This window comes from Schistocerca piceifrons, chromosome 7, assembly GCF_021461385.2.
Source record: "Schistocerca piceifrons isolate TAMUIC-IGC-003096 chromosome 7, iqSchPice1.1, whole genome shotgun sequence".
Classification (NCBI taxonomy): domain Eukaryota; kingdom Metazoa; phylum Arthropoda; class Insecta; order Orthoptera; family Acrididae; genus Schistocerca; species Schistocerca piceifrons.
This window is the reverse complement of record NC_060144.1, coordinates 443,359,284-443,376,195: the sequence shown is the minus strand read 5'-3', so window position 1 is coordinate 443,376,195 and position 16,912 is coordinate 443,359,284. Positions and strand designations below refer to the sequence as shown.

At 42.9% G+C, this 16,912-nt stretch overlaps 1 protein-coding gene across 1 annotated transcript in view; it reads left to right on the top strand.

Moving 5' to 3' along the window:
- LOC124709000 (zwei Ig domain protein zig-8-like) overlaps positions 1-16,912 on the top strand; it is a 546,965-nt gene that overhangs the window by 186,732 nt on the left and 343,321 nt on the right. Inside the window, exon 3 of the mRNA XM_047240633.1 lies at positions 2,626-2,836. Coding sequence (XP_047096589.1) covers positions 2,626-2,836 — 211 coding nt within the window. The remainder of the gene's footprint in view (positions 1-2,625; positions 2,837-16,912) is intronic.

Below are 16,912 nucleotides of genomic sequence, written 5' to 3'. Positions count from 1 at the left end.
CCTGTTTTAAACGTTCTAACGGAAAGCAACTTTCAAAGAGCACGAGAAAAGTCTTGAGGAAAGCATTATATTTATCGTCTACTGTATCAGCACTATAAACATCTTGCCAATCTTGTTCCTTGATAAGGTTTACAAAAGTCTGTACAGCAACTGGATCAGCTTTCCTAAAAAGTTGGTAACTATATTTAACATGTGTTGAAGCACAAAAATCTTTTAGACTTAAAATTTGTGCATCATGATCTGAAAGGCCATTCACCTTTTTGCTAACAGAATGCCCTTCTAATAATGACGAATGAACAAAAATATTGTCTATGGTTGTTCTACTGTTCCCTTGCACTCTCGTTGGAAAGAATACGGTTTGCATAAGATTATATGAATTAAGGAGGTCTACCAGCATCCTTTTCCTTGCACAATCACTTATACAATTAATATTGAAGTCACCACATATAACTAACTTTTTGTATTTCCTATAAAGTGAACCAAGAACCTCCTCTAGCTTTAGCAAAAATGTTGTGAAATCGGAGTCTGGGGATCTATAAATAACAACAGTAAGAAGTTTAGCTCCACTAAATTTAACCACACCTGCACAACATTCAAACACCTTTTCAGTGCAGTACTTTGAAACATCAATTGACTCAAATGGGATACCGTTTCACACATACATGGCTACTCCCCCACACCGCAAAGAGCTCCTAGAAAAGCTGCCAGCCAACCTGTATCCTGGTAAAGGAAGCCTCTGAATTATCTCCTTATTTAAGAAGTGTTCAGATATACCAATAATTTCAGAGTCAACATCTATAAGCAGTTCACTAACTTTATCTCGAATACCTTGTATATTTTGATGAAATATACTAATTCCCTCATTAATCGGATACCCAAGCTTTGTAGAAAGTGGTTTCTTTGTTAGAGAGACTTCCCTTAAGCAGGAATACCTATCAGCTGACTTCAATCTAAAAAAGGTACAGCTCTAACACCCACAACTACCGGAATTTTCCCATGAGTGATCCCACCACCCCCACCTATGCTGTCACCTATAAGTTTTGCCAACCTCCCCTTCCCATACCTGTTGAGGTGCAGGCCATGTCTAGTGAAACCCGTCCTACTGATAGACTCCACCGACACCACTGAAATGTGACTCATGCCTTCTGTCATCAGCGCACCCCCAAGTCTCATGTTATTACGCCTGACGGCTATATTAAGATGAGGCCGATCGTGACGCTGAAACAGTTCCACGAAATGCACATTCGTGTTGCCAGTCTGAGTGGCTAACTTTTCCAGGTCACCATCTATGTCATACTTCCCATCCCTATCAATACTATTACCAGCCCCACCCACAATCCCTACCTGATCCTCTTTAGTAAAATCCCTACATAACCCCCCTATGTTAAAAGTCACCTGAGCCAATCCTGCATTAGGCTTCACAATGCTGGTGACCTGGTACTCACTCCCCAAAACTTCCTGCAACTGCTGGCCTACACCTCTACCATGAGAACTACCTAACAGCAGAACCTTCTTCTTTCTCTTAGACTTTGCAACTGTCCTAGCCACCGTAACTGCTGAGGTCTGCTGCATACTTCCTACATCTACAGCTACTAGAGATTCCTCTCCACTAGACTCTGACAGTTGGTCATATCTATTACAAACACCAATAGTAAAACTATCTGAAAATCTCCTTCTCCTAGCAGATGTGACTATTTCTGGTGCTTAGCAAAACGGTATGTTATTGCCCCAAAGTTACTGACAATGTGTGGAAATGTGCACCCTCAAACGTTCAAATTTGTGTGAATTCCTAAGGGACGAAACTGCTGAGGTCCTCGTTCCCTAGACTTACACACTACTTAAACTAACTTATGATAAGAACAACACACTCATCCATGCCCGAGGGAGGACTCGAACCTCCGGTGGGAAGGGCCACGCAATCCGTGACATGGCGCCCTAAACCTCGCGGCCAATCCGCGCGGTGCTGTGCATGCTCCTGGTGGACATTGGGAAGCGGCGTGCTTTTAGAATCGCTGCACTGAATGCCAGTAGCGAACCCGTTTGAAGCGCACCGGTGGTCTGGAGGCTGGACATTCCACTTCGAGCAAAGGATAGTGCTGATCCAGATATGTGACTTCTACGGCTCTATCACTGAAACATATACGGAAATAAAAAATAAAAACCGAAGGGTACTGTTCAATGACCAATTCGCAGATGCTGAGCAAGATCATGGGCGTAAGACGGTAAGCACGCTGGAGATTAGGGCAAGGGACCGAAAGCGTCACTGGAACCGATAACACAGTGCACGGGGGAAATAAGGAGCATAAAATGATGTGAGACTGCTCCAGGCTCACAGTTTGACTGCCGTGGTACCTGAAGTAGGCAACTTGTATCTGTCGATACGGGGTGAACGTTTACGTCGATTTGTTCCGATCCACTTCCCAAACACTGTTCAGCGACTGGGTTCTGATGAGTCATACGTATACCTACAACACTGAGCACAGTTTCGTTTCGTCAGAGGAATGTGCACATTTTGAAGATGGGCAGGAAAGCGTTCATGAAAGTACAGTATTTCAGTGGCATCAGCAAACCATTCAACAAGGTCAGCAGTGTGTTGTGATACACGTGTGTTTACTTGTCTGGCAGGTGTCGTGGGTGCGGCACAGGGACGTGCACCTGCTGACGGTGGGCAGGTACACGTACACCAACGACCAGCGGTTCCGCGCCATCAACCAGCCGCTGAGCAACGACTGGACGCTGCAGCTCAAGTACCCGCAGCACCGCGACGCCGGCGTCTACGAGTGCCAGGTGTCCACCACGCCGCACATGAGCCACTTCGTGCACCTCAACGTCGTCGGTGAGTCTCATTTCATTCGTTCACGCAGTTAAGCCAAGCGTTGCTGTTGTTGGTAGCCAAATGTATTGACATTTTTCCCACTCGCTTATTTTACTTAGTAAATGGTGTTAACTCAGTAATCCATAAAATAACGTCTTTCTCTTCAGGGAAAACCGTAGTGGTGAAGATGGGTACTGCTGTGAGCGATCATAAACAATCCATGCAAGTAGTAATGCAAAGGACAGCTGAGTACCGCACCAGCGAGGGTGCTGACGCTATATAGTGTAGTCCGTCGGTCGACTAGATTGTGAGGAGTACTCACCGCCCTCTGCATATTGCCGGAAGGAGGACGTGTTTGTCAGTCTTTAGTGGCTCATTGGAGGATTAATGTGGGAGGAGGGGGGCGGGGGGGGGGGGGGGAGCACAATCGGAATATCGTGTAGTGTAGCTGACGGCGAGCGCAAGACCGAAATTTATTCGAGCACTCAGTGCTCCGTGAAAATTTTAAAATTCGTATAAACATTTCGTGATCATCCAACTACATCTACATCTGCATCTATACTCCACTGGCTGTCTGAGGTACTTTAGAACCCCATCATTTCCGCTCTCTTAACCTCACCATTCTTGTACCTTGCATGTGCATTCTAGAAACTTTCACGCTGCCTTCGTGAAGCACAACACCACCGCTCAGTGCATATGCAACTTGAGATGGATGAACATCTCCGAGAAGTTCTAGAAGGTTTAGGTGTTCGTTTTTCCCGTGCACTGTTCGGGAGTGGAATGGTAGAGAGATAGTATGATTGTGGTTCGACGAACCCTCTGCCAAGCACATAAATGTGAATTGCAGAGTAGTCATGTAGATGTAGACATGTAGATGTAGATGCTTACGTAAGGAATCCGGTATGATGTGGTTTCTTTGAATCTACAACCTCTAACTGTTCCTCCATGTAAGAGTTTTAGACGGATGGGCAATGCTACAGAATACATCTAATATGAGTTTTATAACCAACTTCCCTCGTGGATGCATGACATTACAATGAGATTCAGTTTAGCAGCTGCTTCTGCTGTTCCTAGTTTGATGTTGCCTTTTCGACCTGAACCGTTCAGAATTTCGTGATGGTAGTCCATCACACCACCGCTGCCGCGTTGCCATTGGATTATAAAGGGTAATTGTCACCCAGAGAGAACAGATTTTCCGCGTCTCACACCTTTTCCATTCGCCGACGTCGTCCCATTTTTGTGTTTAATCTTCATCGCTGTTTACCCATTTATTGAGATCAACATGACTTTACAAGGAATTAAGATCTACACCTGTCAGTAATTCTTTTGTGTATCACCCAGTTCAAATATGGAACACCACATTGTCCAAAGCTGTATTCCTTGTGACCATAAAGCGATTTTTCTCTTTCATTCATTCCAATCCAAGTCAATAACTAAGGAGCAAACGCCATATATACTCTTCAAATTACGTGGCGTTGGTTGGCGGTGGCTCCATCTAGTACATGAAACCAAGAAACAAACATGTCTTTCCAAATAAAAGACAGTTCTCGTAAAACTCTTGCTTTACACACTTCAGTCGCAATCTCCTCACCGAGCGAGGTGGCGCAGTGGTTAGCACACTGGACTCGCATTCGCGAGGACGACGGTTCAATCCCGTCTCCGGCCATCCTGATTTAGGTTTTCCGTGATATCCCTAAATGGCGTCAGGCAAATGCCCGGATGGTTCCTTTGAAAGGGCACGGCCGATTTCCTTCCCCATCCTTCCCTCACCCGAGCTTGCGCTCCGTCTCTAATGACCTCGTTGTCGACGGAACGTTAAACACTAATCTCCTCCTCCTCCGCAATCTCCTCAGGATCCCCTTACAGACATCGCCCCCTTCCAATTTCTTCATTACTTTTCCCTCCTACTCTCCCCTGCGTCTTTCCTTTTCTTTTGCCTTGTTTGACATTTTTTCGCCAATCATAGAACTCTGTCCCCAGAGGAGCGGCGAAGTGTTCATGCATCCCGGTTGACGTACCATGTACCCCAATTCCTGTTGTGACAGACAATTCGCAATTTTTCACAACACAATTTTTATTGATGTAACTTCACAAGGTTAAAGACTGAACATACAAATGAAAGGTAACAATAAGTAAAAAGTCTCCCAATTGAGGCAAACAGAAGTTCACTTCTTATTTTCCACAGACGTTTGTGGTAACACACTCACACACTAGTAACAGTCCAATTCCGATACGAAGACGTAATCTTCGACGGTTGCAGTACACGAGGTCGGCCTTCGGCTTGAACTGAACTTCGGGCCTGGTTCTAGCCTCTAAATAGCTGTCTCCAGCCAATCAGATTTCGGCGTAGTGATACTTCCTGCAGGCCGTGAATGGAGCTCCACCTGCAGGAAGTAGTGCTCGGAATGTCTGCTTCCATTATCTTGTGTGTAAATAACCGGTGTTTACCATCGTGATTTTGGGTACGCCTTTGGGCATAGACAACCTCGTCCTGTTTGGTGTTATATGGGTTGCCGGCCGTCTGGGGCTACCTTGGCTCAGGTATAACACTTCCTACCGAACCCCCTCCCCCCCCCCCCCCCCCCTTCGTATCACCAATTTAGACACGAGCAAAAATTTATTCATTTTTCCGCAGAAAATTGTTATAGTGAAACTGTCCTTCAGTAAATCTTCTTGTTGTGACACTAATGGAGAAGCCCACCCAACGTTTCCGATGGTTTCGAAGATCCTCAACCATAATGTTGTGCTGTTCGATTAAATTAGCTTCCCTGACTGCAGTGTATTGATAATATCGTTTCATCTCCACATTACTTGTTCCTAATCTTCTATATCCCAAAATTGATAATTATAAACAAAGTAATGGAGGAAATACAGGGAAGTCCAAGATGTTAATTAAGACAGAAAACGCTGATGGAAACTACAAAGATTCTCTACTCCTTGTGAACGGAAATGATACGTTAGTTAACTGCTCACGTGAAAAGCGGAACTCTGAGAGCGTCGTTTCCTTCCGCAAAACATAATGGCTTCTATCCTTTCCCTCAGTAACGGGGCACGTGTCAGATTTTTACGTATGCTGTGCTCCATGTTTTCGTGAGCCTACCACATTCTTTCAGGAGGTGCTACAAATTGTACCCTTGGTTCGTCATGCATATTTCACGTCTTTCAGACATTTATTCGCCTTCAGAGCTTCTCATTCCACTTTTTATGGACAAATAATCGTCGTATGTAGGCGGAGGTACCTTTCAAGTCCCATCGGCGACGGGGTAATTACAAACGGGGCACAAGGCCAAATTGGGCAAGAATGTCGAAATAAGTTGGGCTTGTCTATATCTAGTAAACCATCCGTGCATTTGGCACGAAAAACCCACATACGAGCGCCCACGTCTACATCTACGCGATTACTCTCCTGTTCACAATAATGTGCCTGGGAAAGGATTCAGTGAACCACCTTCAAGCTGTCTCTATACCGTTCCACTCTCGAAATACTCGCGGGAAAAACGAGCACTTAAATTTTACTGTGCGAGCCGTGATTTCTCTTATTTTAACGTGAGCATCATTCCTCCCTATGTAGGTGGGTGCCAATCGTAGGAGAAAATCGGTGATTGAAATTTATGAGAAGATCCTGTTGCAACGAAAAACGCCTTTGTTGTAATGATTGCCACTCCAATTCACGTATCATATCTGTGGAACTACCTCTCATATTGCGCGGTAATACAAAACGAGCTGCCCTTCTTTATGCTATTTCGGTATCAGCCGTTAGTTCCACCTGATCCGGATCCCACACAGCACAGCAATACTCCAGAATAGGGCGGACAAGCGTGGTGTAAGCAGTCTCTTTAGTAGGCCTGTTGCATCTTCTAAGTGTTCTGCCAGTGAAATGCAGTCTTCGGTTTCCTCTACCCAAAGCATTATCAATGTGATCGTTCCAATTTAGGTTATTTGTAATTGTAATCCCTAAGTATTTAGTTGAATTTACAGCCTTCAGATTTGTATGACTTGTCACGTAATTGAAATTTAACGGATTTGTTTTAGTACTCATGTGAATAACTTCACACTTTTTTTAAGGAAATTCATTTGTACCTCGTGCCTACGTATAAAGTCTATCAACCATTTCGCAATATTGTAAGGTTATTTCGAGTTAACAAGAGAGAAACAGCAACATTATTGTACGTTTTGGCTTCTGACAAATGACTGTAATCTTCAAGAATATTCTACATCATGATTTCATCCCCGAAATTGAAATGACCCATCTGCATGACGATTATTTGGTATAACGAGGTGGGGTACTAGCCGCGGTAGAACAGTCAAATAGCACCTGCTCCATAACGCGGTCGGGTGAAAGCAGAAGCTTTTTCGCTGTAATTACTCTCCGCACACGTCACGCATTTGGCATGAATTCTGGACGGCAGATTTAATTAACAAAGTGGCGCTGTCGGGGTTTGTTTGAATTGAAACATCTCCGCCGGCCTATTTATTCTGCAAGGTACACAGGCGGTTTGCATATGTACACCGAGTGGTTTAAACACTGATACGTGCTCTGTTAACTACTCTAGTTGATGAGACTGTTGTAGTTACAAGTGTGGCAGTCCGTGATAAGCAGTTAAGGTAGCACTAATCAACAAAACTCGTGCACCAACTACCGTGACTACAAAGTTCCTGACAGCACTTCGGCGCCGCTGGTTTTAATCACTATGCAGATTACCCCGTTGCCAGGAACATGAACGATATCTGAAGTACCAGTTACCCGCAACAGACACAGAATCATAAAAACACTGGTAGTGCACAAAAAAAAAAAAATAAATAAATAAAATAAAAAATAAAAAAAAGATGGAGAACAAAGTAACGGTTATACTGGAAACAAAACACGAAGGAATTGCCCAAATGGATGTTACGTACTTGTACAATCAAACAAATGGTTACAATAAGAGAAAAGTAGGATTATTTATTCAAGAGAAAGAGCTTCATAAATTGAGCTAGTCAATAACATGTTGCTCCACCTCTGCCGCTTATGCAAGCTATTATTCGGCTTGTCATTAATTGATAGAGATTCTGGATGTCCTCCTGAGACGTATGGAGTTGAATTATGTACAATTTTCGCGTTGGATCGTCAGTATCTCGAGCTGAGTATAGAGTCCTGTCTATAATGCTACAAAAGTGTTCAGTTGGGAAGAGATCTGACTCCTTGAGCGCGAAAGTAGTTTTCGGCAAACACAAAAACAAGCGTTAGAGACTCTCGCCGTGTGACATGTAAGCCGCTATGACTTGCCAAGGAGGGCAACAGAAAGTGGTTGGTATCACCACTGTCCAGGGCGTCTCCAGACACGTCTTCTGCATGGAACATCACTGACTGGAGTAGAACTGTCTTCAGTGATGAGTCTCAATTCACACTGAGCCCCGGTGATCAGCGAGGACCTGTCTGGAGACGCACCGAGCAGCTGTGGGATACCAAACTGATTGTCACCCACCATGCGGCCCGATAACAGAAATCATGTTCGGTTGTGCCGTTTCATTTCATAGCAGGATCTCTTCGATTGTCATCAGCACAGTGATACGTCGACGATGTTGTACCCCAAATTTTCCTTTCCTTCGTGGCAAGCCATCCTGGGCTTACATTTCAACAAGATAATTGTGCATTTCAACATGATAATACCAAACACTACCTTGGCCAGCAAGGTCGCCGAATCTCTCCCCAAATGAGAACGTTTGGAGCATTGTCGACAGAGCCCTCCAACCAGCTCGGGATTTTGACGATCTAATGCACCAACTTGACAGAATACAGCACGTTATTTCTCAAGAGGACAACCAAAAACTCTGTCACTCAATGCTAAGCCGAATAACTGCTTACATAAGGGCCAGAGGTTAATCAACGAGTTAATGACTGGCTAAGTCGTTTGTTTGTCTGTGCATGTACGTGACATCTACCTATTTCAATCCCGTTTGGATAATTCCTTCTTGCTACTTTTTTTTGTCCAAGGGCGAATGTAATACGCAATCATCTGATTCTTGAATCGTTAGGTATTACAGCAGTTGTTCGAAAGTGCCAGTACTATGCAATAGTTAAGAGGCTTGGTTGTTACTGTCAAGGAGCGATATTCTAATTGTGGCCGACCAATCGACTATAATCTCCAGCAACTTCCTTTAATCACTTTAAGCGAATGCTGGAATTGATTCATAGAAAGGAGAACACTCCTTTATCTTCTCTCATTTCATCCTGTCGGAGCCAGTTTTTCGTCTCAATGACCTTCATAAATCGACGAATTGGTAATCTGTTCGTATAAAATTGTTTCGCTTGTTGGAACATTTACAACTTAAAATCACTGACAGTGATTTATGGAACAGCAACACCTATTGGCGTTAAGTATCCGTAGGAGATGTAAGTTCTCCAGTTTAAATACCTTGGATCACCTTTCAACAGTAAAAATATCATAAAAATGGATATAAATGAAAGAACATACTCAGGGTCAAGATGTCTGCACTCACCAAGCAACCCACTCAAAAGTAAAGCTTTGTCAATCCCCACAAAGATGAAGATATACAACACTATCATCTACTCCTTAGTATTGTACGGTTCAGAAAGCTGGACGCATACAAAGAATGAAAGAGAAAGCCTGAATGTTTTCGAAAGAAAAGTAATGAGAAAAATCTGGGGAACCCTGTTGGAGAATGGCGTATGGATGATTCGAAGGAACAATGAAAATTATCAGTTAATGAAGCAACCCACTATCATCCAGAAATTAAAGAGTAGGAGACTGCAATGGGCTGAACATGTGGCTAGAATGGAAAACAACAGAACCACCTAGAAAGGATTTGATAGAACTCTCCAGGCAACAAGACCATTAGGCCGACATCGTAAGAGGTGGAAAGATGACATAGAGAAGGTCATCGCAGCATTAGGAGTTTCCTCAGGTTGGAGAGAGGCTGCGAGAGATAGAAGGCGGTGGAAGCAGATCGTTGATGCAGCGCGTGGTCTACAGGGCCTGTGATCACTGAGAAGAGAGAGATGTAAGTGATTTTAAATCCTGTCTCTGTGATTCAACAATGATCTCAGACTTCTAGTAATGGTGATTCTACTGACAATTCAAATGTACGTTTTAAGGGAAAACTGTTTCTGAACAGCTGAACAATGCGACAAAATTAAAGGGCGTAAAACAGTTTGTCAATATTGTCTGGATGTCTGAAGTCAAGAGACATATTTTATTTGTGATTTAACAAGTAGAAAGGATTATCTTCCGATGTATTGCAGCCCAGTTTCTTCTCTGAAGATCCTTCCTGAACGGAACAGTTAGATGTTTATGCCGTATGTATTGTTTCACGGGATGTGTCGATCTGGAGAAAGGGTTCTCCAATGTAAAAATGATGCAAATTAGAAATTCTGAGAGAAGTAGGTGTAGCCCGTAGCGAAACCCAGGCAATGTACAATACCCATAAGGACCAGGAAGGAACGATAGAATGAGAACTTCAGAACGAATTGCACGGATTAGATAGGGAGTAAGATGAGGATGTATCCTTTCGCTCCTACTGTTCAGTCTGTACATCGAAGAATCAATGACGAAATTATGATAGTGTAAGGAGCGTAATTGTACTTCAGGGTGAAAGGATACAATGATAAGTTTCGCTGATGACACTGTTACCCTCGGTGGAAGCGACAAAGAGATATCAGATGTAAAGCATGGAAAGAGAAATCAACTGTCCTCACACTACGGATTGACAGTAAATCGAGGACAGACGAAATTAGCAAGGAGTAGCAAATATGATCACAGTGAGGAATATAACATCAAAGCTAGGGGACAGGAACAGACGAAGTGAAGGAATTCTGCTACGTTGGAAGAAAAACAACTTACGAGGAATGAAACAAGCAGGACATGAAAAGCAGACTACCCTATACAAAGATTAACTCAAGGCCAAAAGAAATCTATTATAAAACAAGGTCTTAATACGAGGAAACAATTTCCGTTAGTATACGTATAGACTACAGAACAGTGTTAAAGTGAATCATGGACTTTGTGGAAAATTGAAAAGAAGAGAATCGAAGTGTCTGTGCTGTGGTGCTATAGGGTGACGTTGACAATCAAGTGGACTGAGAACGTAGAAATAACAAAATTATAGGGCATAAGGTAAGATGTCGGTGAATAACTGGCAACGAACTAAAGCTGTGGAGAGTACAAACTATTATGAAAGACAAAAATCGGAATATATTCAACCAATAACTGAGGACTTTGGGTATAAGTGCTACCCGGAGATGAAAATGTTGGCATCTGAGAGCAAGTCGTGGCAGGTCACATCAAAGTATCCAATGGGCTCAAGACTCCAAAATAATATGGCTAATCAGATTGGAACTCTATATGAGTAAACAAATTATTAAGCCACATTATGTTACTTCGGAATCAGGTTTCCCGTCGATTCCGAATTCGGGAGAAACTGGATGGGTTCTTCACTGCGTACTAACGACGTAATGATAGTGATTCATGTCGTTCTCTTCCGAGTGGAAATGAGACTCTTAACCGTTCTTAAAATTAGTATATAATAGGAAACCGTTAACGTGAAAATAGTTTCTCACGGAATTTTGTGTATCATGTTCTATACAATCGAGGTTTTAATCATATCTATTTGAAAATTTTTTTATTAGGCAATATGGTTTACAACCACCTTGATTACAGTCGAGATACTTGCACCTTTAATTTCTTTCTCGAAGTATTACGCATATCAAGTTTGGTTTAGAGAATCTCCCTAAACTTTAAGATGGGTACCATTCATTATCCTGAATACACAATATTATGGACACAGGAAACATCAAGCTCTGCTCATTCCGGCCTCAAAAAGTCACAGAGATCTGCTCACGTGTTTAGATGTCATCACTGTCGGCTGAAACATCCTTTCAGGTTTCTCCACAGTTTTTCACTTCGGTTCAAATTATGAAACTTTGGAAACCATTTGGGAAGAGCTCCTCGTCGCAAGTTTAACATGGTGGACAAAACAACACCGGTAATGAATCTTTCTGCGTAAAGAAATGTGAAACTTTACTGTCCAGGAAGAAAATAGGGCCAGATAGCGTTGAAGTGTGTCTTCAGTATCACAGCGTCCTTCGGAAGCAAATTTCCCTAAAAAAATTCCTTAGGTTTATGACAGATCCCACGACGCTCATTGTTCCCGTATATTCAAAAAAGAAATCGGTATGCCAATATAACTTGTTTTCATTTATCCACGGGTTCGCTGTCGGCGTTTCATAGCTTAGTATTTGTCAACATTATGAGAAGAATTGAGCAAGGGGACCGCTCGAACATCCCAGTTACAGACTGCTCATGACACTCACTTAAAAGCTCCCACCAGGGGTTTCCTTCCCCGGAAAACTGTATCCAGTCATGTTATTGTACTCGATGATATGAACTTGAGTTTCGTATCTTGATGCTGCACAAAAAGTAACAAAATCATATTCCGCATAAACACCGTTAAGCCATATTCCCGTTACCTTTAATGTTTTCGCCACTAGTGTTGCTGTCCATAACATGACAGGCAGACTGCTTCTATCACTTGGAGTGGGGAGAAAGAACGTGTAGAGTTGACAGCTAATTCGGGAAATTAAACTGCGGTGGCTGCTTCGCTGAAACTACGAGGAACATCCCTTACAAAAGCGCTAAAAAAGAATACATGTGGAACATCATAAGTCAAGTTTCAGATTTCAGTGTCACTTTCCACGGTTACTACGGCTCACCTATGTTAGATTCTCGCCCCCCTCGCCCGCCGCCCCCCCCCCCCCCCCCCCCAGCAAATGCGGCCAAAATTGATAAATTTAAGGTGCGTACTTTCTTACGATGCGTGTTCTTGACCGAACGTTCCTGCTAAAGAGACACTGGCGTTAGATAAGGGAAGAATGGGGTTCAGATACCTGTTAGGCCAATGGAATTAAGGTACTCTATTCATTCTCTCACTGGAGACGAACACCAAGATGTACCTAGGAGCCACATGACCTACACGCTGGCAGAAATGTACACACAGATTTCTATACCGTTCTGTCGTGATAGTACTCTCTCGCTAAATCAGTTTTAATTGCTGCGCTAGAACATAATAAAATGTCAGCCAACCAGTGCAAAGGAAACTGTATTAGAGACACAAAGAGTTCATACAAAGGGCAATTAAATACAGAGGCTTTCAGAATATAGGCATAAACAATTTGCGTAACTCGTCTAGGATATCAGTGTTGAATGAAATAATACATTCCTCTTGTTGTGTCTGAAACTAGTGGTGCGTCAGTAAGTGTTTTACGGCAGCGTAGCAGGTGGCCGCATTGTGTCTGTTCTCTATGAGATGCCACGTCGCTTGGACGTTCATCAGTCCTTTTAGAACATCGTATGACATAGTGGTGCACGTCGAGCTAGCGTTCAGGTAATTGAGGAGGCAAGAGTGAATTCTATGTCTTCTACGTGAAACCTTATGTAATTAAATTCACATTATTCACCAACAGTGGGAGTCAAATTAGCCACAGTACTGTGTGTTTGCTTTAATTATTAGGGCTGCCCAGAAGATACTGCACTGCCGTTTTTTCTTTAACAGTTCTTTATTGAACATAATGAGAATGACACATACGAAAGAACGATGTTTTACGAGTATCTACACACCTTATTTTTGCACATAATCTACATACCTTTCTACGGCCTACCTCCATCAAGAAACTAGGTCGTGTATGCCCTGTTGGTCCTGATGGCAGGGCCAATGCTTCACTGTGTAAATCACCTCCTCTTCGTCCTCAAAAGTTTTCCATGAATGGCATCCTTTAATGTCCTCGCGAATGATATCATCACCTCGCTGCAACATGTCACCTGTGACAGCCGTGGATGGTCTCCCCAACCGCTGCAAATCGCCGAACCACCTTCTGATGATCTCACCCCCCGTGTCCATCGACTAACTGTACTTCTATCGACCACATACGCTTCACAGACTTTGCACAAGCGTTTGTGAGTATTCCCCACAGTTTCTTTGTCTGCAATGAGAAATTCACCGACGGCACGTTGCTTGTAACGTCCAGCACATGACTCCATTTTGAAACTGTACCGCAGCAGCGCTATCTGTCGGAAGTGACGAAAACTTGGCGCTCTCTCTCAGGAGACTTCAAATAGTACATAAGCACTGTTTTGCATTCATAGCATTGTTTTCGGCTGAAAAAAAGATGCGGTGCATTACTTTCTGGGTATATCTCGTACTTTCCAAAGATTCATTCCGCAGACGAAATAGTTGTGATGAGCTTTACATTTCCACGAGTAAAGCTGACGTATATAACTAGTCTAGATAAGGCTGTGGATTGACTTCCTGCTTCTTACGAGCAGATGTCAGCGGTAGACTTGAAGGGCCTCTTCCTGTCGCAAACAATTCTCAGAGTTTGCCGATTTCATGTACCTCACAATGTTGCCTAAGCAGGACCCCGATATAGCACCAATCATTCGCCTGATGCTAACTTGCCATGCAGTGCACAGATCTGGCTGTAATTACACTATCAGATCTAAAGTATTCGGATACCTGTTAGTGACTATTAATATAGGGTATTGAAACGTCCCCTTAGAAAAATTGTACATGACTGTGCTTAAACTGACACACAATATTTTTTTAGCGCAACGCAATCTCACTTTCAATAATCCCAACAAAAGAATGGCCCTGACTAACATTAACCTATACCTTTCACAAATCACCTACCTCACAAAAATCTTCATTACTCGAACTACTGCAATACAGCGAGCGCCAGTACTGCCAGCTAAATAAAAGATTGTAACTACTGAAGGCACTAACCACTGATAGGCACAGTTAGCAAATGAAAGATTTTGATAGAGAACAAACAATGTATTTACCTCAATAGTGTTCAAAAGTCATAATATATATCAGTTCATGACATCCAGTCTTACAAATTTACTGTCTCTGATGGACACACGTCCAGATCATCCGCTCTCAAAACTCCGCCATCTCTCTCCCCACATCCACCACTGCTGGCGGCTCACCTCCAACTGCGCAACGCTACGCGCTGTTAACAGACAACAGCCCAACACTACAATAGCGAACAACAATGCAAACCAGCCACAGACTGCACACAGCACAGCCAGTGATTTTCATACAGAGAGCTACGTGACGTAACCAATCAAAAAACCTATAGAGCCTAGTTACATAGCCCCCATGCTCCCCACAAGAAATTTTACAAATTGTTTTGAGCAGTGCCCAATAATGATTTGAAGAAATTTTTCATAGTTACAATAACAAAGATATCAAATGCACACACTTATTGATACAATTTGGTCAAAAGCTAAAATTCTCTCACAGTCCATAAAGACAGTCCTGATCATTCATCACAGTAAAATTGCAGATTTTTTTTCTCAAAGTCTGAGCCGTAAAAGAAAATGCACATGGAACTAGTGGATTTCCATGCAGTCTTGAAGAAGTAGTGTTGTCCTTCCAAGGGAAAGACAGTGCTGACTTTTGACATGCAGACAGGTAATGTGCCATAACAGAGAAAACCCACAGCAGAGTTAGTCGAAGTTTTGAAGAATATTGGTAAGTAGGTCATAACAGAGCAGACCCGCTGTAGTCCTGGTAGAGATTACGGTATTGGTGGGCCACCTGAGGTACAGACCCAGTGCAGTCCTTGTAGAAATAATGGTATTCGTGGGCCATCAAAGATGCAGACCCACTGTAGTCCTTGTAGAGACGGCCAGCAGGCATATGTTGCGACTGTGCAGGTGCACAATCACCATCGAAGAGTCTTGCGGAGAATATAGCAAGTCCATAAACCACCACTTGTGCACGCACAAAGTTTTTGGAATTGTCCTTAGAAGTCTTGCAGACAATATAGCAAGTCCATAAACCACCACTTGTGCACTCACAAAGTGTTTGGAATTGTCCTTAGAACCAGCAATGCTGTTAATCAGTCCCTTGCTGAATTATTAACACACGTGGGAGCACTAACAGTCCTCTTTTTTTCACATAATGTGCATCATATACTATGACCAACAGAAATATGTGCAGTGAAATGAATGCTTACAAGTTACTTAATTTGATGAACTGGTGTCAATTACAATTTTATAACATGAGAATACAATAACAAAGGTACAAAATACATCATTAAAGAACAAAACAATACTGATAACATTTGTAGTAATACGGGCTTTACAAAAGAATCGAAATAACACATACATCAGTGTTACAGGAATTATGACATAAGTACAGCGAGCGCCAATACTGGCAGCCAAATAAAAGATTCAAACTACGGAAGGCACTGACTACTGATAGGCAGCCCGCATCTCGTGGTCGTGCGGTAGCGTTCTCGCTTCCCACGCCCGGGTTCCCGGGTTCGATTCCCGGCGGGGTCAGGGATTTTCTCTGCCTCGTGATGGCTGGGTGTTGTGTGCTGTCCTTAGGTTAGTTTGGTTTAATTAGTTCTAAGTTCTAGGGGACTAATGACCATAGATGTTAAGTCCCATAGTGCTCAGAGCCATTTGAACCATTTTTGAACTGATAGGCATAGTTAGCAAATGAAAGATTTTGATAGAGAACAAACAATGTATTTACCTTAATAGTGTTCAAAAGTCATAATATATATATCAGTTCATGACATCCAGTCTTACAAATTTACTGTCTCTGATGGACACACGTCCAGATCACCCGCTCTCTGTTAACAGCCAACAGCCCAACACTACAATAGCGAACAACAATGCAAACCAGCCACAGAATGCACACAGCACAGCCAGTGATTTTCATACAGAGCGCTATGTGTCGTTACCAATCGAGAAACCTAAACAGCCTACTTACAGTATGTCTACCCTTCAGCTTTATGACAGCTTTAATTCTGCTGGGGCCCCATTCAGTGATATGTCTGAATGTCTGTGGAGGAAATGTAGCCCATTCTTCCTCAAGAGCAGGAACTAGAGACCATACTGATGTGGGACGCTGTGATCTGGAACAACGTTGACGCTCTAATTCATCCCATTTAATTAGGTTCATGTGGAGACTCTGTGTCGGCCACTCTTTTTCGGGAATATTATTGTCTACAAAACAAAGCTTCACAGATGCTGCTGTAAGACAGGGTACGTTGTTTTCCTGATAGAATCATCGTCTCAGAGCTGT